Below are 26,047 nucleotides of genomic sequence, written 5' to 3'. Positions count from 1 at the left end.
TGTCAAAAGCTGCTCAGAATCCCATATCAGGTCATGCAACCTGTTCTCTGTTCTCTGGGACTGCAGACTAGCTGGAAGAATGCATCAGAAATATGCAGAGTGCCTTCCCCCAACATCTCTACATGTTATCATTAATGCTGGTTTATTTTCCCTATATAATTTTCAAAATTGCCATTTACTTAGCAGACAGCAAGCATGACGTTTAGATGGTATTCTAGGTTTCCTTGTGTTTCATTTGGGGTCTTGTTGCTTTCAGCAATTGGAGACTGTAGAAATAAAGGACCAAATACAATATGGTGACTCCTCATTCTTTAAAGGTCATGTAGTGACGTTTTCTGGAAAGATTAAGAACCTGTGCCTCTTCTACAAGTTAATGGCCTGAGAGAGATGCATAGAGTTAATAAGGTTCTCTTCTCCATTCTAACTGGCCATTGTTCTGCTTCAAAGGGTGAACCTTGTGTCATGGGAGAGAGGAAGATTTATAAGAAACGTAAGGCAGGGGCGTGGTGTGCACTGACTAGAGATTATTCAAGAACAGTTGTCTTGGAACCCTGCATCTGTGCTGAATGGGACTTTGAATGGTAAGCCATGTCATCTTTTACAGCCTTTTCTTAGGAATCTTCCTGTTCTTTTATGTTCAGTTCCAAAGTTTACCTGGAAAACTCTGTTATTTACTATGAGTATGGGGGAAAGGTCAACTGCCCTGGCTTTCTTGCCCTGATGCTAAACTTTGACAAGTGCCTAACTGCTTATGACCTTGATGATTTGTCATTGGGGCTAAGACGCTCTCACTCATAGAGCTGGTCTGATTAGTCTGTCCTGACTCCTAGACTTCCCCTTAAACTTCCTCATGCCTCTCCCATGAAAAACTCCATGTTTGCTGCTCCTGTTTGCTCACTGTTAGGGATGTTAGAGAATTCCGCCATGGACTCCAATGAGGCTGGATTCTAAAGAAGTCCCTCGGAGTCCATGGCGGAAAGGACCACCCACCTCCGCCACTCCACGAAGTTGCCCTGGAACAGATCCTACCTGCCACCAGCTGGGTCCGGTCCATCCGCTGCCATCCTGTGGAAGAAAATGGCTTCCGGCGCAGCGGATGCGTCCCTTCTGTTTGCCGTGATAGGCTATGTAAATATTTACATAGCCTATCATGGCAAAGAGCAGGGATGCAAATAGTGTTTGCAACACCATTTGCATCCCTGCTCTTTGCTGTGATAGGCTACATAAAGATTTACGTAGCCTATCACAGCAAAGGGCAGAGATGCAAATGGTGTCTGCTATGCCGGACACCATTTGCGTCCCAGCGGCCAGAAGTCTGCTAGCGGCCGGAGGTGCCCGACAGTTCCGTGGACTTGCCAGGGCTTCTTCAGCCTCTTTGGCACTGGTTGAGAAAGAGAGATAGAGCTGGGTATCATCAGCATAGTGACCAAACCCCTAAATTCTGGATGAGGTCCCCCACTGACTTCATCTAAATGTTAAAAAGCATAGGGGATAATATTGAGCACTGAGGAACCATATAAGCTCACAGCCATGAGGCTGAAAATAGTTCCCCAGCACTACCTTCTGAGATTTTTCAGCCAAAGCGGACTGAAACCACTGCAAAACAGTGCCCTCAATCCCATACTAGCTGAACAGCCCAGAACAATACCATGATTGGTGTTATTGAATGATACCAAGAGTTCCAGCAGAACCAACAGGGACACACTCCTCCTGTCCAGTCCCTGGCATAAGTCACCCACCAAGGTGACCAAAGCTGTTTCTGTCCTAAAACCAGGCCTGTACCCAGATTGGAATTAATGCAAATAATCAGTTTAATTCAAGAAAGCTTGGAGTTGAGCTGCTACCACTTGCTCTAAGACCTTATTTTTAAATGGAAAATTGGAAACTGGGTGATAATTATCTAGGGTGGTGGGATCCAGTGTAGGCTTCTTTAGCAAAGGTCTTATAACTGCTTCTTTCAGAGAAATTGGAGCATGCTCCTCTTTCAAAGAAGCCTTACAACCTCTGACAGCCAATTGGCCAGCCCTCCTCTGGCAGTTCTGATCAGACAGGATGGACATGGGTCCAATGAACGAGTGGCTGGCCTCACTGTTCCAATCAACTTGTTCACATCATCAGGTTGAACAAATTGAAACCCATCCATCAAAACTGGACAAGCAGTTGCATCATTTATCTCAGCAGAAGCCACCCTCAATATGGAATCATAGTCAAAGTGGATATGAGCAATTCTGTCAGCAAAGTAGTTTGCAAGTTCATCACAGCAGGTGTCTGAGGGGTCTTCCTCACTACACTCGGAATATAGTAGCCCCTTAACTACAAATTCATCAATGTCCTCACTGCCACAGAGTAGGACCTGAAAAGGGCTTATCCCATTTTTGATTGGATTTATCCTAAGTCTTTCTCCCCTGTCACTCTCGTCATCTCCCCCGGCGTCTTCTGACTGAGGTAAATGGTCATTGCAACTAGCTTTTGTAATAATAAATGAGCTTCCCATTGTATTTAACTGTTCAAGTGTTGTTAATGATGGAGCAAGATAGTATCAGTTTGCCCCTCCTTGGAGAGAAATGGACAGAGAGGGATGCCCGAACAGCTCCCTAGAGGACAATGGCCCAGCAGAAAACAATGTTATTAAGGGAGCAATCCTATGGCCCCTAGACATTGTCTGCATTGTCTGAGGGGCATCGGACAGGGGGGAATCCCCCCCTCTGAGGTCAGAGATAGCACTCCACCTTCGGAAGGGGGAGCCAGAGGGGGAAAAGGAGGTGTTTGAGTAGGCGGGGAGGGAAGGAACTGGGAGCCTCTTCCAACCTCCCTCTCTCCCTCTCCAAAGCGCCATTGCTAGACAGGCAAAAAGGTCAATCTACCAAAACACACACAAAAAATCAAAGGATGGGGAGGTGAAGATCACCTCTGCTGTTCCTCCTGCATTGCCAGCTTCAGCCCAGCGGGGCACTGGATACACAGAAGCCTCTGAGTTCAGAGGCTTCTGTCTCACGAGGATGAAACCCATAGGATTACGCCCTAAAATGCTAGCTTTGAGTTTCCTTCCTATTAGTTCTTTATTTACTCTCGTCAAGAAAGCTTTTCCAAGCAAGCTAGAGCAGCAGCTGGACTTCATAATTTTTCTAACATATACACCTTGGGGCTTTCAAGTAGGAAGGTGGGCAGCATTTGTGTTTTTAATATATATTTACCAGAAGTTAATGAACAAGTCTGCGGCCTTCAGGGCATTCAGCAATGTTGTATTTAATATTAGTTAATATTAATGCAGCTCTTCCTTCCTTTCTTTTGGGCAACATGTGCCTGAACATTTTTAATTACCACGACACTACCAGGCATTTTTTAAATATGCAGGGTTGGCTTGCTGAGAGTGATTAAATTTGAACATGAAGACAAAAAGCATTAGGGAATCGTTGATCCTCTTTAAGCAGTTCAGAAATGTTTGCTCTCCAAAGAATCATGGGATTCAGCCAGGGTCATGGGCTACACTCCTCCCCCTTATGCTACTTCCTGAATCCTCTGGAGACATGGGGAGCTCATAAATAACACTCAGTCAGTGATGTTACATTCACTCTCGCGAAATCATGTCTGATATTGCAGTGTGAAATATTCCAGGGTCCCTTGTTATTTCATCTTGGCTTCCCAAATATCTTTCTCACATTATATTTTCAGCAATGGGATAATGCTCATGAAATACTGCCATGAGTTCGTCCATGTCCATGGATCTGCTGAGGATTATTTATTCACAGAAGCTATTTCTCCCTGCGGCCGTTTCATACAGTCTTTCCTCTCAATCAAGTAGAATGCTTTAGTGTGGGCCTTTGCTTGACCACAGCTGATCCTCTGCATGGGAAGACTTGAAAAGGGGCAGTTGGGATCACAGAAGTGGTTGCAGCTGTCCCCATGTAAGCAGCAGGTTCACATTAAAATGTGTCCACACCCAGTTATCTACCTGAGTACACAGTCACATAGAGAAAGACAGTGTGGCTTGTTTGTGTGAATTCAATCTCAGGATTAGGTCTTTTGCCTCTGTTAAAAGGAGGATTTATGGAGCAATCCTTACCCACACCAAAGGCTATCTTGAGGGGGGCTAGCATGGGGTAAAAATCCCGCTCCACTGGCAAAAAGGAGCTCTGCCAGTGGGATAGGATGTCCACCCCAAAGGCTCCCAGTGCACCCACAGCAAGCTCCGCAGGTGGTGGGAAGCAATGGGGCATTCCTGGGGTAGGTTGGGGGTATCCACTAGACCCAAAGCCTTCTCACTTCTCTGACATGCCCCAGGATTGCCCCCCCACCCAGCCTGAAGCTAGCATGGTTATCAGGGCCAGGAAGGACCCGTGACAGAAACCCAGGGGAGCTGTTGATGATCTGGCTGGACCCCCTCAGAGGTAATATGCCAGCCCAAATTCCATCTCTTTCCCTTACCAGAAACAGAATTTCTGGTGGTAGAGATGATATATATGGCAGATGTGGAAATGTGAGAAGATGGGATGGAGGTAAGCTGACTGAGCCTTCATCCTTTTGTCTCTTCCTCTCTTGCCTCTGAGCTGCCCCTTGCTTGCACATCAGACATATAGATGTGCAAGCCAGATATGCAAGCCTCCACTCCATGGATTATTGGATGTGGACCAGGGAGACCTGGGTGCAAAGCTCCGTAGTTCCCTCTGTACCCTCAGCAGGTCAATATCTTTCAGCCTAAGCTATTGCGAGAATAAAATGCTGTGTATGCTATCCTGATCTCCTTGGGAGAAGGGCGGGATACAAAATGTGAGCAATAAAACTGTACCTATGCATGGCAAACTGTCTAATGTGTGTGTGTGTGTATGTGTGTGTGTAATTAATTTCCTCAGTGACTATGGCTATGAAAGACACAGTAATAATCAATGTATCCCAGCGTTCTGGTTCAACCCATCCTCCCAACTGAAAGAATGCAGCCTTGGACAGAGCTACCTGAACAGCACTGGGTGAGTGAGCCCACCTGTCACCTTGTCATGTCTGTTTTGCCATGTCTGGCTCTTTTCCAGGTTGAGCTGCTAGCTGAGGTTTGCAGCCTCGTTTGTGTAGAGCATCAGCTAATATCTCAGGAAACCAGTAACAGAAATGATATCTAGAGTTTGTACTGCTATATCATGATAGATGCTCAGCATTCCCAGATCCTGCTTGAAACAATTCAATCATCTGAGGATCAGTGGTTCTTCCAGATCACTGCTAGGCCAAAATATTCAGTCCATATTTTTTGTTGGTTTCAGGGGGTAGGGTGAAAATGCCACATCAATACTGAAACAACCTGCATGGGCTTGATTAATTCTAATACTTTCAGGGCAAGGAGTGGATTACTGTTATTGATGAAGTAGCTGAGGGTTTCTATTTTTTTCACAATAAAAAGCCTTTGCCACCACTTCAAGTGGTGATGGAACAACCCGGCAGCATTCCTTCTAAATTTTGAACAGAATGCCCCAATGGGGATGACACTCACTTACTCAATAATGAGGGCAAGCCATATTAGAATTCACTAAGCCCACCACACCACCAAAAGTCACTGGAAATCTGACCCCCACTGTCTTCCACAGGGAACAAATGGCTCTACAAAAGTAGAGCTGATTTTCAGATGTATACTACTCCTGAAATCCATAATGGAATATTCAGCAACGAAAGAAGGAGCTAAAATTCCACAGTTTTCATAAATGTTAACTTTAGCTATGGGAATTACTGCAAACAATGAATAACCATCTAGTTAAATTCATTTCCTATCACCCAGCCAGTTTCTTTTGGCTGTAGGCTCATAGCTAGGATATTGGTGCAGGGGGCTAGACTGGATGGGGTGAACCAAGAAATTGTGCTTGCCTCCATAGATCAACCGTTTACTTAAAAATGTTGCCTCGGTTGTTTAAAAAGTATTTTTTGAGATTAAAACAGGAATAAACTTACTGGGGTCAAACATGTGGCTCACAGAGTCCTCTGTATTGTATACGGAAAACATAAGGAACTTTATGAATGAGTGTATCGGCATATGCACTTTTTTCATTCACACTGATGCAAAGTCAAGGGCGCATGTGAAATGCCTTCAGAATGAGGGAGTAAGGAACACAGAGGTAGATTTTTTAAAACATCAGTGAAAAGAACCCTAGTGGTCTTTCCCACCATAACTTGTGTCTGTGTGTACATGTCTCAGTTTAGTAGGCAGGTGGTCTTTCCTGGTGTTGGCAGAAGGCTGAAATATAATTTGCTCTGACTGCTGCAGATGCTAAACTTTTAGGTTTCTTTACATTTCCTATTAGCAAGTGGTGTGCGTGTGCTGTCAAACTTGGGTTTTGTCCTGAAACATGAAGTTTTAAATGAACAAGTCAGCCCAACACGAACTGTCATATCCCACAGGTATCGGAGGATTGTTTCTAACAACTGCACGGATGGGCTACGGGAGAAGTATGCAGCCAAGCCTGAACAGTGCCCAGGCAAAGCTCCCAGGGGTCTGCATATCCTCACATCCACTGGCAAGTTGGTTGCAGAACAAGGGTACAACACTACCTTCATAATCCTCATGGAGGAGGTAGGCTCACCTTCCCAACATTGGTAATCATACTGTGAGTTGAGTTGTTTCCAACGCTGTCATTCCACTAGCCCAAAGCTAGTGGAATTTGTGGCTTGTAAGGTTTGTGAACTGCCCAGAGAGCTTCAGCTATTGGGCAGTATGGACATGAAATGAGTAAGTAAATAAATAAGGGCACAATCCTATGGCCCCTAGTCAGAGGCTAGATGATCATAGCATTGGTCAGTTTCTGGGAACCGCCTCCTCTCTCCTCCCCCTCCCCCGCCACCTTGTAAGCTCATAAGAACAGCACAGAGCGGGGCAAAATGGGGGGTTCCCGGGGGAGGGGAGGGTCAGGGAGTGCAGAAGGAAGGAAGGAAGATGCTTCCTAGGCATCGTCCACCCTCCCTACCCTGTGCTCCGAAGTCCCATGACTCGACAGCTGAAATCGGCCATCTAGCTGCAAATGCAGGGTGGCTGGAGCACAGAGGAGGTGATCGCCTCTGCACTCCTCCTGCTGTGCATTGGATAGGCAGTCACCTTCGAGTTCAGAGGTGGCTGCTTTTCCACATAGGATTGCTCCCGAAAGCTTAGGTATGGCGCAGAAATCCACCACGGACACCAATGGGGCCAGATTCTTTTGAATCCAGCCCCCCAGAGTCCATGGTGGAACAGACTGCTCCCCCCCCGCCACCCTGCAAAGCCTGGTCAGGACAGACCCTACCTGGCGCCGGCTGGTCTGGGCCCGTCCTCTTCATTCCGCAGCCAGATGCTGCCAGGCTGTGGTCGCAAATGGCATCCGGCATAGTGGACGCCATTTGCATCCCTGCCCTTTGCTGTGTTTGGTTACATAAATATTTACGTAGCCAATCATAAAAAGAGCAGGGACACAAATGGTGTTTGCTACGCCATTTGTGTCCCTGCTCTTTGCCGTGATAGTCTATGTAAATATTTACGTAGCCAATCACGGCAAAGGGCAGGGATGCAAATGGCATCCCCTACTCTGGATGCCATTTGCGGCTGCAGCCTGGTAGCGGACAGAAGTCTGGCTGCAGGTGGCTGTGGCTGGTGGCTCCGCGGACTTGCTGCAGAGCGGAACCAGCTGGGGAGGATTCTGGGGGGAGGGATGGATCGCCCCTCCCACAGCGGACCCCAGAGTGGAATGGTAAGTGGGTTCGTACACCCCTACAAAAGCTTCTGTTGCTTTAGAAAACCCTGTTCTCATCCTTGTGCAAGTGTCAAACCAAATACTTGGATTCCACTTCTGCAGCTGCTTGCTCCTCAACTCCTCATGACTTCATTATGCTAAGCAGGGTGTGGAATAAATCGCCAGTCCATGGGCCAAATCCACCTGGCAAGGCTCCCCAATCTGGCATCTGCAGCCTGCCTCCAGGCAGTGGGGCTAGGCTTCCAAGTCCCATGGAGGAATCCCGTCAGGGGAATATCCCTGCTGTTATCTCTAGTGTTCAGTCATAGATAACAACAGGGATGCTGGCAGCAGTGGGCTTGGCTGGCACTGGAAGTAGCTGCTGCTCCTCTCAGTTTGTAGAGTACAGCACACAGCATCCCCATGGCGATGCCCAGTCACAGGCAAACCCAGGGACCTGCCTGGTACTGGGAGGGGCAGCTACCCAGTACCTTTTGTCCATGCTGGGGGAGGGATGGCCAGTGTCAGGATGGAACCCAGGCTCCCTGGTTTGGTTTCAGATTCTGAGTTAAGTTCGGATGCAGAGCTAGAAGAAGCCCAGTTGAGGCAGAGAACAGGAAAGGAAATTTGCCAAGACTCTCCAGGAGTCAGGAATGAATTTTCCCAGGAACATATTGAACAGGAGGCCCAGGTTCAGAGACCATCTCCCCCGGCTCCCGAGAACTCAGCCTTTGTCAGAGGAGGACTTGGATTCTTGCACTGAGCAGGGGGTTGGACTCGATGGTCTTGTAGGACCCTTCCAACCCTACTATTCTATGATTCTATGAGGAGGGAACACCAGAATTGACAGATCCCAGAGTCTGCTGTAAGGTTAAGTGGGTGGAGTTGAGAGGAGGTGGTAGGCAGTTCACCAGACAGGTTGCACATCAGACATTGGGTCAGAAGGATCCTTCCTGAAGGTGGAGTCCAGTAAAAGCCTGCCAGACATGGTGGGAAATTTTCCATGTAGTTGATAGGCAACTGCTTTACTTTGTTTCGTGAATTAGGCGTAGAGAACAGCTCCTAGCCTTCACAGACACTACAGGTGTGAAGATGTGTTTTACCTGAATCACAACCTTGTGGATTGCATGGTGAGTCTCTGTTGCCTCACTGTTCAGTGGGAGGGCTTAGAACTGTGACAGGTTGCACCAGGCACCAGGAATGCTGTGGGAAGCCAGGGCAGAGTCCCTTTCTCCGTGTTGGGCGAGGCAATGGAGAAAGCTTGAAATAGGTGGGGCAATGATGCCAGTGGACATAGCCACACCCAATGATGTCATCTAAGCCATGCAGGGCCTAGTGGGGGGCAATCTCCCCCCCCACACACAATATCATTCTGCACCCCTGTGCTAAGGATTGCTTGGGCGAGGTGCACTAATGGTTCCACCAGCACTTGCACAACTGTGAGTGGACACACAATCACCAGCAGAACAACAACACCTCTTGCACTTTTTCCACCAGCATTATGTTGGATACAGCCCAGTATTTCATTGCTTTTCTTCCCCCATCCCCATTTTTTTAAATACATAATGAACTTTAAATACTGCTAATGGTGGTGGGTGGGTGGGAATCTGAGCTAAATCCTAAGACATTTTGGTGCGTGTTAACTATATTTGTATTTTCAGTTCCCTAATATCCTGGTTTTTATAACTGACTACCCATAAAGCCTTTTAGCCAAGGTTGTCGTACTTCCTTCAGGCAGGTAGAATGTTTTTTAAAAGAGAAAATCAAGCGATCCTCAATGTAATAAAATAAGCCCAGGGGTTCTCCAACTTTGTCTTAGTGAGTTTCACTAAGAAAAGAAAACTATCCTTTGGAGTTTCCTGGGAATAATTGGTTGTCCACTGGGCAATGCTACTCTTGTCTGTAGCCTTAGAGCAAGCAAATCAAAAGAAAGGCAAATGGAAAGCAAAAAAAAAAAAAGCTTGCAGGGAATCCTGCTCCATTTTCCTGGGTTTCACGATCCACACGCACAGCAAACTATACATTCTCCTTTATTTTTTCTGATTGGGAAGGGGCAGGAACCCTCCACTTTCTGGGTCAATTAAGCATCATAATAGGAGGTGACAGGGAAAGGACTATGGGTTCCTTGGCTACTGTCTGTGCTTGTACACAGAGCCACACCACACAGTTTCAGAACCTTCAGAACTTATGTAGCCTTAAAAGGGGATTACACAAATACATGGAGGATAAGACTATCAGTGACCATTAGTCATGATGATGGTATAAACTATCTCCAGGATAGAGACAGGATGCTTCTGGATATCACTTTCTAGGGAACAACAGCCAGAGAGGACTACTGTGCTCATATCCTGCTTGTGGGCTTCCCATAGACATCTGGTCAGCCACTGTGGGAAACAAGATGTTACACTAGATCAGCCTTTGATCTGATCCAACAGAGAGGTTTTTAGGTTCTTAACCACTGATTTAAGCCAATCAAAATGATATTATGTTGTATTTACATGTATTGTCATTCACTAATTCTGTTCAGGCATTTCATTTGGTGTGTTTGATCATTTTGGTGGTAGCAAAACATCTGGATCTGCCTTTTACCAGCTGCCTCAGGTTCTCCGAAATCACCAAGCAATATTCCCCTCAACTATCTTTTTAGCTTCTCCTCATTTGAAATCCACTCCACAACCCCAGCCCTTTATTATTGCTTGTCTTCCTATCTTTATTTATTCATCACATTTGTATCCTAGCTTTTCTTCAAATGCAGCATACATAGAGCTGCTACCAAATGTTGCCTAAAATGAAATGTTGAGATGAATTTGGAGGCTCATGTTGGAACAGAGGCAAAATTCCAATGGATTTGGAAAGAGTTGGGGGGTTATTCTTGCATGATGTCTATCCAGGAGCCACAGACAATATTAAAATAGGTTGTTACACAAGGTGCGCTTTGAAAATTCCCTATCTTTTACCAGTACCCAATCTCCTGTTGGGATACTGGGGATGGAAAAAAAACTTGTCCATGCTGTGGGCAGTGCTGATGAAACTGACTCCTATTGCCACTGAATTTTGCCTAAAGCAAAATCTCTAGGTGCATTTGGAAGTTTCTGTTTCCATGAAACACAAGATAAATTTCAAGTGGAGCTAGATATAGATGAATAATCCTAGTGACCTTTCTCCGGTGTTATTATTCCATTTCATCCTAAGAACGACTCTATCAGTATGTTTGGTTGAGAAAGTGTGACCTGCCATTGCTCACTGGAGACTTGAACTCAGTTAAACACTACTATCCCAGTCTTGTTTCTGAGTTCCACTAAGTTCTTGAGATTGATAAACCATTATTTCATATATGAAGGATACATATGGATGCATAGTACCTACAGGAAAACCCTACACATAGTAGCATCTAGTTTGTGGTGAGCCAGTCATCTGTACATATATATTTACAAGCCAAGTCTTGCACATTGCACCAGTACAGATGGCGGCCTCACCACAGATTGGGTAGAATTATATGTAAGGCTTTTAAGCACGTTTGTCCCAGTCAGTATAATTCTGATGGTCATGTGATGGGCAAAAGAAAGAGTTCAATGAGCTTGATGTGGACACAGTGGATTGTCCCATTTGGGTTGGGCAAATTCACTCTTTCAGTATAAACATATACATCTGTCTTATACGGAGTTAGGCCATTGGTCCACCCTAGAGCAATATTGCCTACACTGACTGGCAGCAGCTTTCCAGGGGCTTGGACCAGAGGTTTTGCTCAGCTCTGCTCGCTGAGATCGTTTCACTAGGATTCTGGGAGTTGAAGCTGGGACCTTCTGTGGGCCCTTTCTTTTAGTTTGTTCTCTGATAGAAAATGGAAATAATAAAGAGTCCCTATTCACATCATATTCTTCTTTGGAGGATGGGTAAGGAAAGATTATCAGATTATAAGGTACTTTGCACACTAGAAGCATTATAAAAATGCTAGTCACACAATTCTATAGCACTGAAGGTGTAGCTTGGGACAAGAGATATGCCTTTAAAATTCCCATCCAGGTGTTTGAATTTAAACCAACAAACCATCTAGCACCAGTATAAATCTCCCCTTAACTGCTCTAAAGGCACCCTTGCCTTAGGGACTGGAAGATTTCCCCGGTTGAATTCCTTTATTATTTCCGTTGTTTGTTCTGCATTCAGCTCTCCCAAATTCTGGTTTAATTAGGATAATTGAAAATAATAATTCTGAATGTTATTGATTTTTTAAAAATAATAATTTTAGGTCATTTGCATTCCCCTCCCCTTTACTTTATCAACATACTGTATACATGTGCATTGCTAAAACACGAAGAAAAAGCAATTTTGATATTTGTATGTATTATTTCCTCAAGAGTCTTTTTGTGCAGTGTTATGTGATCCTGCATATTGGTAAAGCATCACAAAAAAGCATCTTGATATAACTCTACATACAGTTTGCTTTACATATGCACACATATGCAGAACACTGTACAAAAAAGTTTTGATGCAATAATTCATACAAATATGTCAAGATACTTTTTTGCAGTGTTTGATCAATGGACAAATGCATATTGGTGGTATAGAGGGGAAACACAGAATAGAACTGAATGCAGCAAACTACATGTGTGTGCACTGTGTACTCTGCACAAAACTCACGTGTTGGGTCCATTTAAGGAACAAGATTTTGTAAATCCAAAATCCAACAGGAAATTCAGAAAAAAGATAATTGCAGCAGCAGCCATATCAATGCAGAGATCGTGTTTCATTGCTCTCTTGTTCCAAGCATATTCTCTTTTATCCAGTAGATTCCCTTATCTATTCCTGTTGACGCAATGTAGAGCTTTGTATAGATGCTTATGCGTGGGAGTTCAAAAGCAGACATAATCTAAAAATTAGGAAGCTAGCAGCAATTTATTAAAGAACCTGAGCAGAACTTCCTCACATAGAGAATGCTACACCATAGGCAATAATATATCAGGCGAGGTAAATTGAAGAGGCAGCTTCTTGAGCTGAAAGCTGAGGGATAGAGAGGTTTTGTAGAGGGGGAAAAGCTCTGCAGGATTAAGGTTTTGAAATTGGGGGCAGGAATATTGGCTTCGATTGCCTACACTTCTACTGCAATGTGCTGTAGCATGAACAACCATCACCACTATATTAATGTCTTTTTCTGTCTTCTGTATATCTCTTCAGTTTTATGCCTACCAGAGTTATTCTCTGTGCTGTATTGATCATAGTGTACCTGTAGTGCCTGGCTTGTTTGTTTGTTTGGAAATAGGCTCTTTAAGAGCAAACTCAGTGATTGTTAAAGGCTGAGCTACAACAAAGCTCCACTGAACATGGTGGATTAATATTGATTTTAAAGCAGCAGTGGATTTTGTCCCACTGACTATGGCAGCTTCCAGTTTCAACTTTTAAGGCCACAAACTACATCATACATTAAATGCCAAGTTTGCCCTTGCATGCCTGTTTTTGCCTTCTGATATAGGAGCCATGGGGTGGGAGGACAATCAAAGCAGCACAGAGGGAGTCTTTCCTTCTGTGCCACAGTCCTGATGAAAATGGTCCTCTGCCCCTGAAACTGCTGTTTGCCCCAGGAGCAAAAGCTGTGGTTGGCATCAGTGCTAGCTTCTCCTCAAGCCAAAGGACATAGTTTGGATCTGGTGAATTCATCTCCAATCAAGCTAATGACAAGTGTTAGTTGCAATGCTGGCAATAATAGAGGTCTAATCAAACATCCTGCACTAATGCCATGAGTCTATAAACAGAGTGTTCTAGGCGTAATTATTAACATTCCCTGATGCAGCCTTCCCCAAGCTTGTGAGAATATCATTTTCAGAATACCCTCCCTCCCCAAATCTGCTTTTTGCCCCATGAGCAGAGCTGTTACTGGCACCAATGGTAGCTTCTTCCCCATGCCAAAAGGCTGTATTTTTGATCTGGTGAATTCATCTCATGTCAAGCTAATGACAAATGTTAGTTCCAGTGCCACCCTTGACCTGTAAAGCTACCAAAAAATGTAGACGTCTGAAGTTGTGCTGCTGCATCCTGCTGATATAATTGGGGTGGCAGGGAGGATTGGATACCAGGTGGGAGTGGGGAAAGCAATACAGCCAACTGGCCCAAAACTCTCACGAGCTCTTATTTTTTGCTCATGCCACTACTTCCTGTGCTAATAAAACTACAATGGCTTATGCTTGGTATACAAGCCTGGGTCAATAACGCTTAGGTTTGTTGGAAATGAAATATATGTGTGTGTGTGTGTGTGTGTGTGTGTGTGTGTGTATATATATATATATATATATATATACACACACACACGCACATATATATATACATACACACACACACCTCTCAAATGTATAAATGAGGAAGTTACTGTACAATATATATTGTATTATCCTTGGAACTGTCTCTTTAGCATATTGGAATAACATACTTTCTAATCAGACAGCTGAATCACTCTTGTTTTCAATATTATGAGTTACTTATTAGATTTATAAACTATGCAATTATTTTAGAAATGCTGTTCCAAATTATTAAAAGAACTGGCCCATAAACAGAATACCTGTTGACGAGAACTGGCTTTCTACTTGTAGATATGTTTGGAAATACCCAGACACTGTTTACATAAGCTGCCATCCACATGACTTTGCAAGGTCCCTTATAACTAGTAACTTAACTTTCTCACCCACACTACCCATCTGTTGTCAGCTGCACTGAATTCACAGGCTTGTGAGCTTTACAGCAGACCATTTTCACATTTCCATTTGATACTTTACAGGACTTGTGCTATAAAAAGCACCTCTTGAATATATCCAGAGAGCAGTGATTGTTATCCATTTGAAATGCCTCCACTTCATTTCCACTTTAATTTATATTCATAAACTAGGGAGTAGCGAACATTGCATGTGTGGCAGATGATACACCTTTCACTATTTTATTTACTGGAAACATAGTTAAAGGAAAGGGATTAGCAGATCTCTGCCATGCAGAGCAAGCTAGTAAGAGGCTGGAAAGAGGATATGCTGCTGTTTAGATCATAAAATCATAGAATAGTAGGGTTGGAAGGGGCCTACACAAGGTCATTGAGTCCAACCCCCTGCTCAATGCAGGGGGGTTGGATATGAGAACTCTGTTCTTTTAGTCTTCAAAGCAACAAACAGTGATGGAGATGGGTAGGAAATTATGTTTGGAATATTAGCATGCTGAGTGAATTAATGAACTGAAGTCCTTATGAAACAAGAGGCCATGTCCCTCTCCAAGTAGAAAATAGAGTCTCTGTTCTACTGTTCTATTGTTCGACTGTGCCTGGATCTGATTTGAAGAGAGGTGTCTCCCTTAGCATCCTTAAAAAAAAAAAAGTTGAGCTGAAGAGAGACAGGTTGCTTGGCTCATCCTTAAGAGAACAACTAGAGATCAGAATCTGACTGAAGAAGAGGAGCCTCACTTTATTTATTTAATTCTTGTTTAATTTGTTTGTTTAAAAAGAACTTCTCTTCCAGCAGCCATTTAATCTTTAATCTGTATCTGTTGCTCTGATTATCAACTTTTTTGCTGGCTCTTTAATATTTTTAATGTTTCAGTATTTTAATATTTTCCATCTCAACACTTAATAAAGTTTCTTAATTTAGAACATGGGGTTTGACTGTAGACTTCTGACAAACCAAAGAACTTTCCCCTGCATGCCAGAGGCTGCACTTCCACACTACAAGCTTTGACCAAGGGGAAGTAAGAGGAAATTAATAGCGACAGGGGCATTAGCTTGTAATTGTCCTCTCCCGGATTGAACATTAAACTACCATTCTTGGAGTTGCCCCCTCTCAAGACTTTGGCTGAATAGAGAGGTGGTGGCATTAGTTTGGGGGTGCTGCAAGCTGCCTTGAAGGGCATCTTCACAGCAAACACTTATTCTTGCTTCCCAGTGTACACTTCCTAGTAAATCTGATTTCTTCCTTCCTTTTGATTGGCTGACAACTAAACTGTTCATCATTGTCCAACATATACAGTAAATTGCTAATACAGTAGCACCTGGATGACAGTTCAGCTCCCTGAGCAGGGAACAGGCTCAGCTAGAACTTTTCTCTCCCCTTTGTTTGTTTCTTTAAGTAAGGCCTCACAAGGTGGCTGAGAGGATAAAAGCAATACAATTCAACAAACATATTAATAACATTGCATCCAATAGAAACAATTTTAAATAAAACCTTTCACAATAAAATACAGTCTCAAAACATTCATCATCAGTGAATACCATTAAAAGATTCAATTAAAAGCCAGAGAGATCACGTGCATTTTAAAACCCATCATAAAAGCAGCCACAGATGGGGCCAGCCATGTATCTCTTGGGAAGAAATGCCATAGGGTAGAGGCCACCACTGAAAAGGCGTTATTGGTAGTAGTACTCCATATTATTTATTATTATTATTTCATAGGGTAGAGGCCACCACTGAAAAGGCATTGTTATTAGTAGTAGTATTCTTCATCATCATCGTCACAGTAGTACTGACAATAGGGATGGGGAAACTCCAGCCCATCCCCTCTCTCCCCAGACCAAATTCTCTTATCTCCAATCAACAGCTAAAAATTAGGGATGGGTGAATGAATGACCTTCAACCTTTAAAATGTGCGTGTTTTTTTGAGAGAGTTGTGCATTCTGAGAAAATTTCACGTTTTTCAAGTGCACGTTTTGTGGACATGAAGGCAAGTTTGGGAATTTGTGAGCATTTCTGGGGGGGAAATTGCTCCCATTGGCAATCAGGATTGCAAACAGGGCATGTTCAAATGATTTGTGAACTGAAACAAAATTCTCAAACATCCCTACTAAAAATCTATTCATTCTGATTTCTGACCTCATTTTCTCTCCCCCACACTGCCCCCACACTGCATTTAGACTTTTTAAAAAGTGTCCAGTGGTGTCAATGGAGGCTTTTTAAAAAGCCTGATTGCAATGGGGGGGGGGATTTTTAGGAGGGAGGAGCATGGGTTGCATGCTTTGTGCATATGAAGGAGAGAATAGGGTCACTGCCTTGGAAGGCCTGTACCCTTAAAGGCAGCCAAAATAAGGGCACATTCCTATGGCTGCTAGACAGCAGTTAGACAACCATAGGATTGGTTGGTTTCTGGGAAGTGACCTTGGAGCCCATGCTCCAAAGTCAACTCTCGGAGAACTGCCTCCCTGCTCCCGCCATGTTGTAGGTGGTGCAGATCATCCCTGGGCTCTGTGCTCGTAAGAGCAGCATGGAGCAAGGCGAAGGGGGGCATTCCTGGGAGCGGGGAGTGCGGAAGTGCTGGTATGATGCTTCCAGAAGGAAGACGCTTCCTAGGTATCATCCAGCCTCCCCACCCCACACTTTGAAGTCCCATGGCTAGACAGCTGAAATCAGCCATCTAGCTGCTGCGGATGCAGTGTGGCTGGGGCATGGAAGAGAGGATCCCCTCTGCGCTCCTCCCACTGTGGATTGGATAGGTGGTCGCCAAGTTTGGAGGCATATGATTGCTCCCTAAATAACTAAATTTAAAAAATCACGGCGGGGGGGGCATGTGCCAACAGTCGGGTGCCCTGCCCATTGCTGGCATGTGGTCCTGAATGTGCTTGTCCAGAGCCAGTTTGGTTCTTGGTCCAAAACCTTTCTTCTTGGTCCAAAGCCTTGATTTACAGTGAATTGTCTCCATGAGAGGACATAAAAGTGATATGTTTCACCTGTAAACTGAAATTGAATGCCATGCCATTCTTCTAAAAGCATAAAGGCTGCCTGACTTGTTTGAGAACCTGTATGCAACAGTCAAATCCGGACAGCAGTCACTGGCCCATTGACTAGGGAAAATATGAAGAAAACCCAAACAATGTGGTGGGACCCTTAATATTCACCAAGTCTACCTGGTGTATTCTTCTTCCTCTTCCTCCTTCTCCCATTCCTCTTTCTCTTCACTGTTAGTAAAGATGGCAGCAAATATTAGATTGTAGCTTATTTCAGAGCACCGGAGCCACATTCATGTTAATAAGGTTGTACTGAATAGCAATGCAGTGTATAACATAAATCACCCTTATCAGCCACATTCCTAAACAACAGTGTTCCCTCTTGCAGGGTGATCTCCAGAGGACAAATATCCAGCTAGATTTTGGAGATGGTACTGCTGTGTCCTATGCTAATTTCAGCCCTATAGAGGATGGGATACGACACATTTATAAGAGCACTGGGATCTTCCAAGTGACAGCCTATGCAGAAAACAACCTTGGTTCTGATCTGGCAGCACTTTTCCTGCACGTAGTCTGTAAGTAGATACCTACAGTGTGAGCTCTGAAAAGTCCCTAAGTTGATTGCATGCATGCTTCACAGTCCTGGAAGACTCAGTCCTTAACTCCTATTTTTCATATTCCATTTACTCATTTGTTAGCATACAACACGTTTTATCATCCTTGTCTCATTCATCCGTAATATATCTCCTTAACGTTCTTATTTTACACATGGTGAACAAAGATTGAGAGATAATCAGCTGGCTCCAGACTAAATTACCTGAACGTAGCTCCCATTGAAATGTCAATGGAAGTTCACTTACATCACAATCCTATACGTATCTACTCAGAGCGAAGTACCTCTGAGTTCAGTGGGCTTACTCCCAGGTAAGTGGCTATAGGATTGCAGTGTCATGACTAACTTTTCACATTGATTTCAATGGAGCCTAAGTGCAACTAATTAACTCTGGATCTAAACTAATGATTCACCTTTCATTTACATAGCTCTATCCAATGGACTTCACTTTAGATTCAGTCCTTGTCTGCCTGTTTTGTAAAAGTCAGTGATAAATCACTTACCAGGACACTGGAATATTAACAGCTTTTAGCTTGACTTGGACTTCTCTAGCCAATCCTTTCAGAGTTATTATGGGGTTGTTGTTTTGTACAGAAACTGTTCTTTGGCAGCGACTAAAGGGTATGGGAATTAGTACAGATTTGTTGCACCCTTGTTCAAATCCTAGGGTTGCGTACAACAGTGCTGTTCTACCAGTGGAAGGGAAACTGCTGGTGAGGCATGTTCCCTTCCTCCTTCAGCCCCCTACATCCCCCAATAATCTGCTCTGGAGGGTTGGGAGACCCTCCAGAGCAGATTTCGGGGTATGGGGGGGGGAGAGGAGGAAATTGTTCTGTCACATGAGCAGAAGTCCCATTGCATGAGCAGACGTCCTCTCGTGCAAATGTTAGATCCAACCCCTAATAACAAATATACCTAATATGAAGTATGGTACAAAGCTGCTGCCAGATACTAAGCTGTAACCATTGCATGAAGCAGCATAATGTACCTGAAGAAGTCAGGTTACAAAAGTTTGAAAACATCAAAATTTATTTTCCTTGAATCAGTTTAAATTGTCATTCATCAGAGATGACGTTTCTTAAAACATTTTCATTGCAGTTGTCTAATTTGTTCCCAAATCGACAGTATCAGAAAAGCTTCTCCATTGTGTCAAAGACAAAGTAACTTTAAACCTATTTTGATTTCTTTTGGTATTCTCAAAAATAACATTATTCTTTGATAATTTTAGAAGAAAATGTGCACATTATTTCAACTCAGAAAAATGAATTCATTTTTAAATGGAAACAATCTTTATGAGAAAAACATAGGATTGGGTCATTTTCTGGCATGGACAAAACTGCTACATAGAAATTCAGCTAGTTGATTGCCCCATCCTGTGACCTTCTTGCTATATGTATCCTTTAGCATCACACTGTGACATCTCTGACTTTGTAAAATTGGTGGTTTGTAATATTTTTGTAAATTGATTAGGATTAGGGAAGTGCGAATCCACCTCCATCTGGGTTCTCTGGACACCTACCCAGCCCCTGCCTCTACTCTGGTCCCCAGACCATGCTCGAGTCCGTCCTGTGCTCAGCGAGCGGCCTGCACTCACCCAGGTGGCCTCATTGAGCTCCACAGTGACATTTTTTGAAAAATACAATGGCAATCGCAAAATGCACATATTTGCATATGTGTGAAAATGCGCATTTTCGCAAATGCACATATTTGCATGTTACGATCCACAGTCCTCCCTTTCACATCTGAATGAGTGATCAGTGCTATCACTGTTTATCTGAATTAACTGACACTCATTGCACATTTATGGTTACAGCTACTGGTTGAGGGTTTTCAGCCTCAGGAACCATGCCTATGCTTATATGGACTTTAGTGGTGGATTGGGGTGACATACTCTCTTTCATGATATTGCTGTTGTATTGGGAATCCTCACTTTTTTGGTGAGATTCTAGTCCTTCTTTTGGTGTAGGTACCACCCTCCGCAATAGCCATAAGCAATTCACATCTCAGTTTGAACTGAAGATTCAGAGTGCCAACTGCACGTTTGAAATACAATCCTGTCAGCTGTTCATTTTAGCTCCACCTGAAGCATGCCAGCAACCAAACATGCCACTATTACCTACTGATTTATTGTAGTGATTGTGGTGTGGGGGGAGGAGGGAATTAAAAAGCTAGGGAGTAAGACATTAAAAAGGAGTCTGGCAGTTTTTCTGCTCTGAAGGTTGGCATGCCAAACCTAGCTAGTAACAGCTATGTCTTCTTCTTCTTCTTCTTCTTCTTCTTCTTCTTCTTCTTCTTCTCTTTTCTTTTTTACTCTAGAGTAAGTTCAGGTACCCTAATCTGGATCAGGACCCTAGCTTGCAGGGTAGGGGCCTTTAACCCTTCTCCCCTGCTGTGGTCCCAATCCCGGTCCTACCCAGAGCCTGCAACTTATATTGCCAAATAATGATCCATTTGCCGAAATGAAGAAGGTTTTTTTTTTAATATGATTTTTGATATGAACTCTCAAATGCGGAGAGTTCGTATAATTTCCTGATAATATGATATAATCCTGCCCCGAAACATTTAAAGAAATCAGTTCATTCTTGGGGAACAGTTATAGTACTCTTGTTTTCAAATAATAATACACAAAGAGATAATAGCAGATCTATTTAACATCCACAGCATGCAAGACTCTTGAATAAGTATTAAAGGAAAAATAATCAAACATAATGGGAAGAATACCGCATGGGTTCTACAAAGGTAGATTGTGCCAGACAACTGATATAATTTTTTTAAAAAGCACAAAACTAAATTGATGGCTTGAACAAAATAATTTTAAGAATAATACCTCCTTAAATTAGATAAGGACACCTTTATAATTTGTACTATTTCCCATCAATTATATATGTCAAAGCCTTTAAAGGTGAAGGGTACTTATAAATGGAGGCTGCAGTCCTCTCTCAAGGTTTACCTTGTTCAAGCCTTCAGTTTTGTTTTTCCTTTTAAAGGTTTGTTGTATTGGTTTAGTCTGGTACAATTTATCTTACCTGGGAGTAAGCCTCATTGAACTTATTGGGACTTAGTTTTGGGTAGATATACATGGGATTCCATCTAAAGTGTCAGCACTCTGAGGACTAGTATTCTCAGTCCCTGTTTCTGAATGGAACAACTTTGGATTTGGTGTTTGAATAAATGATAGGGATGGCAGAGAATTCCACCATGGATCATGGTGAGGCCGAATGCCAGTGCATTCGGCCCCCCGAACTCCATGCAGAATGGCCTGCCACCCCTCACCCCCCCGCAGATCCCCCTCGGGACGAGACTCACCTGGGGCGGATCTTCCGGGCAGCAGTGGCTGTGGTGGCGGCTTCGGCAGCGGTGGCGGTGGTGGCTGCGGCAGCTGGTCTTCCGACCGGCTGCAGCCGCCGCCATTTCCACTCTTGTAAAAAAAAAAGAAAGAAAAAGTAAGACGTGATAGGCTACGTAAAGATTTACATAGCCTATCATGACTAGGTTAAAAAAAAAAAAACCACGACGTGATAGGCTACATAAATCTTTACGTAGCCTATCATGGCTGGGTGGGTTAAAAAAACCCCAAAACCGTGTACGCAAATGGCGGCGGGCCGGCGGCTACAGCCGCCACCATTTGCGTTCCTTATTTTTGCCGCCTCAATCTACGTAAATATTTACGTAGACTATGTCAGCGAAAATAAAGGGGAACGCAAATAGCGTAGTGGGTACTATTTGCGTCCCTTTTTGATTCCCTGTTTTAGCCTACGTAAATATTTACGTAGGCTAAAATGGCGAATCAAAAAGGGACGCAAATAGTGCCCGCTACGCTATTTGCGTTCCCCTTTATTTTCGCCGTCATAGTCTACATAAATATTTACGTAGATTCAGATGGCAAAAATAAGGAACGCAAATGGTGGCGGCCGTAGCTGCCACCATTTGCATATGCGGTTTGTTTGTTTTTTACCTAGAGCCCTCCGCAGCCGGAAATCCGGCTGCGGACGGCTCTGGCCTGGCTGGGCCTGGCTGGCTACTCCGTGGAGCTGCCACGGAGCACAGCCGGCTGCGGAGGATTCCGGGGGGGGGGAGGTACAGAGTGCCTCCCCCTCCGGCGAGGATTCCTGGGGGAGGGACGGAACGCCTCCCCCCCACCATCAACATAATCCGCGAACAGGTAAGTGACTTTCGTACATCCCTACATAGATCTCAAAATAATTTGTCTGGTAAATTCTTCTTTATTATATAGAGCATGGATGGAGAATCTCCATCCCCTGGGTCAAATTGGGCCCATCAGTTCTTCCAGACCAGAGGGCCTCAAGTGACCCCACCCCCACCGAATCTCCACCCCTTGTAGATTAACAGGGAGATGAATTCCCAGTATTGTCTCCTGTCAGCGACTGGAGATAACAGTGAGGGTTCCCCTGTCCAGTAGTCCCGGTCACAGCCAGGGAAAGTCCACTTGCAGCGAAGCCAGCCCAAGTGAGACACAGGGTAGAGGACCACTGTGCACACTACCCCATTGACTTGACTTGTCCCATGCCTTCCTTCACGGTGGATGTTACAGTGCTGGAAAAGCACTGAGTGTATCACTTGCCCTCCCAACTGGAATTGTGAGTGGTACGCTAGGGTAAGGATGAATGAGAAATTTGTTTCAGTTTTTTATCAGGTTTTTACCCACTTTGCACATTTTGGACTGAACATGGACCTGGAATGGATGCAATCTTTGGTCGAAGTCCACACATTTCCAAGTTTGCAATGTGATTCGCGGACCAAAACATACATTGCACAGTATGCATACATTTGAAAAATGCACCCAGCTGTGCTGTAATCAATGGGAGGAGAATGTGTACATTTAAAAACTGCACACAACTGATGCATATATTTGGGAAAATATGCACAAAATGTGAATGGATTTTCATGTGGAAAGAAAAAAAAGAAGGTCTCAATCTGACATGGACTCGAGTTAGAACAAGCTTCAAGATGGAATTCAGAGAACTTCAGCAAGCTCAAGTTTTGCTGATTCATACATCTGTAGCTAAGGAGAATCCTCCTAGTTGGGAACCAAATGATATCAGGGGACATGGCCAGGCAACTGATGACAGAGTGTATGGCCCCAATGCCCCATGGAGGGCTCGTGTGGGGGTCATCCAGCCCCCTGGCCAAAAACAGCTCCCCACCCCTGACAGAGAGCATGCCAGCATTCTTGTATTATCCCCCTAATTTGTTCACATTGTCTTAGAAATTCTGCTTTGTTTGCTGCTTTCGCTCAGTCATAGGCTTTATGAAGATATCCTCTTTGATCCAGAGTAGGAAAAATCTTTGCTTGATGCTACACAAGCTTATTTGACCTATGATTTGTCATTTAGCAGAAGAACTGGAGAACCCGTAAATGTTGTGGGGTCACCTGTGCCTATTTGGATTTCAAAATGTTTAAAGTACCCCCCTTTCATTCTCTCTCTTCCTTTTCTTTTTGTGGAAATGGAGTCAGCAGCTGCAAATGGTTAGTTTCTAGATAATGGGTTGGATCCAGATATAGACATGTGAAACTGGCCTGGCAGAAGCAGACTTTCCTTCCCCCTCCTCCCCACAGTAGCCCCCTGAAATTGCTACACAGAGGGCCAGGGCCCCTGCTGAATATGGTGAGCTGTGTTTTGGGGAGGTGGGGAAATTTCCCCAAATCGGTTGGAGAAACCTTCCATGTGTGGCGCCCTTCCATCCATGGAAGGCAGATCCTGGATCCAATCCAATGTTTTGTTTTCAGAGGACAACTGCTGGTATTATCCCTGTTGATATATACATGCAAATATATTACAGTACAATGCATCTTTGATCTAACTTGTTATTTCTTGAAAATGTTGTGTGAAGGTCAAATTGGACAAGCAATGTGTAGGTCATATTTTGATTCATTTTTTTTAATGTTATAATCTCCTGGGGAGAGGGGAAGTAATAGAAATTATACCTACAAAAAATAACCATCATATGATGTTTCAATGTACTGCTAGCTAAGCACAGCTACAATGCAGAGGTAAGGCATCTCCCTTTGTAGTCCAGTCTAAGCTCCTCCTACACTGCCACCATCCCATTGGCAGCCTGGTGTAGAATGCAATGGAAATATCAAAGAAGAGAAAGTTTCTACCATTGCCTTCATCTCCCTTCATTGCCATCACATGGACATAGCAGTGGTGGTTGAGCTATATCACTAGTGCAGAAAAGGGCAACTTAAATGATTGAGGGGCTGGAACATCTCCCCTATGAGGGAAGATTACAACAGCTGGGATTGTTTAGCTTGGAAAAAGGAGGGCAAGGGGAGACATGATAGAGGTGTAGAAGATTAAGCATGATGTGGAGAATGTGGATAGGGAGTTTTTTTTCTCCCGCTTTTGTAATACTAGAACCCAAGGTCATCCCATGAAGCTGATTGGCGGTAGATTCAAGACTACCAATCAGTAAAGAAGTACTTTTTCACACAGTGCATAGTTTCACACAGTGCATAGTTAAACTATGGAATTTGCTACCACAACATGTAGTGATGGCCACCAAAAGGGGGTTAGATAAATTCCTGGAGGAGAAGGCTGTCAATGCCTACTAGTCCTGATGGCTATGTGCTACCTCCAGTACCAGAGGCAGTGAGCCTATTGTAATGGCCCCAGGAGTGTAACCGAGTCACCTGTACTTTTAGAGGGGCAGAGAGATCCATAGTGCTCTCTTTAGGTTCATTATAAGTGCAATTTCCTTGCTAGTGGGCCTCTGAGTAGGGATGTCAGAGAATTCCGCGACGGATCTCAGTGAGGCCGAATGCCAGCGCATTCAGCCCCCTGAAATCCGTCGCAGAATGAAGCCCCACCCACCCACGAAAGGCATGCGGGACGAAGTCCTCGCCACCCCCAACCCACAAAAGGTGCACAAAACGGAGCACTTACCTGTTCCCATCCGCGCTGCTTTGCGAATGGTGGCCGTCCTGCGGCCGCCATTCGCTTCCTCTTCATAGCCGTGATAGGCTATGTAAATACTTTCGTAGCCTATCATGGCTAACGCAGGGACACCATTTGCATCCCTGCGGAGGCCGTGATAGGCTACGTAAGTATTTACGTAGCCTATCACGGCAGGGGGAAAAACCCCAGTGTATGCAAATGGCGGCGGCTACTGCCATTCGCGTATGCTGGTTCCCCCCCCCCCCCCGTCGTGACAGGCTACGTAAATATTTACGTAGCCTATCATGGCAGGGGGAAAAACCCCCAGTGTACGCAAATGGTGGTAGCCGCCGCCATTTGCGTATGCTGGGGTTTTTCCCCCTGCCATGATAGGCTACATAAATACTTAAGTAGCCTATCACGGCCTCCGTAGGGACGCAAATGGCTATGATGTTTAGGTTTTTGTTTTTGCTAACCATGGTGGCTTAACATGTTGTGGAGTGGGGGAGAAAATTACATTCCCCATGGTTAGTAAGCCACCCCTGCTAACCAACCCCCTGCAAAAGAGTGAAGGGCCCACAAGGTGGCTTACCGTGTCATCTAGTGGGTTCCCCAGTGGTTTAAATGGGCTCCAGAGGAATTCCAGCCTGCCACCATAGAGTCCACTGGGCAGAGCATCCACCACTGTGGGTGACGTTCTAGCTACTGTGAACTTTCTCTGTGGTCGCACGGCCATTTAGGATGCTGGCATGGCCACTGGGAGCCCGTTCACACTGCAGAGGATGACAGGATACACCGTAAATACACCAGGAAGATAGCAGGTAACTAGGGCAGGAGGGTGGCTAGGGGAACATGCAGCGCCATGCAGCGCCTCATGGTTCTACAATCATCTGGCGGGCCCATGTGTTGGGGTTTCACTACCCCTCCCCTGTAGTTACCCTAATCACCCTCCCCCTGTGCATGTGTGAATAGGCCCATGATGTCCTCTAGGGTCCATGCAGTCTGTGAGCTCTCCTGTATACAATAAATAGTTTCCAGTACATATGAAAAAGCAACTGTAAGTTTTTACCTTTTTACTAATTACTTGCCAAATTGATCACTTCTATAATAAACCAAGATTTTTTTGAAACGTATCTTGATTAAAGGGCTTGAAGTTTGTTCGTTTTTAGAACCAGCTTTTATGCGA

At 44.3% G+C, this 26,047-nt stretch overlaps 1 protein-coding gene across 1 annotated transcript in view; it reads left to right on the top strand.

The window, feature by feature from the left end:
- The window catches only part of SORCS3 (sortilin related VPS10 domain containing receptor 3), a 516,588-nt gene that overhangs the window by 411,945 nt on the left and 78,596 nt on the right, over positions 1-26,047 (top strand). The window contains exons 16-19 of the mRNA XM_084841986.1: positions 448-581; positions 4,851-4,964; positions 6,376-6,547; positions 17,738-17,924. Coding sequence (XP_084698112.1) covers positions 448-581; positions 4,851-4,964; positions 6,376-6,547; positions 17,738-17,924 — 607 coding nt within the window. The remainder of the gene's footprint in view (positions 1-447; positions 582-4,850; positions 4,965-6,375; positions 6,548-17,737; positions 17,925-26,047) is intronic.

This window comes from Heloderma suspectum, chromosome 3 (assembly GCF_057233095.1).
Source record: "Heloderma suspectum isolate Gila_16-S chromosome 3, 16-S_ref, whole genome shotgun sequence".
In the NCBI taxonomy this organism is placed as follows: Eukaryota; Metazoa; Chordata; class Lepidosauria; order Squamata; family Helodermatidae; genus Heloderma; species Heloderma suspectum.
The sequence above is the reverse complement of the archived record's forward strand: the minus strand, read 5'-3'. Positions and strand labels throughout refer to the sequence as shown.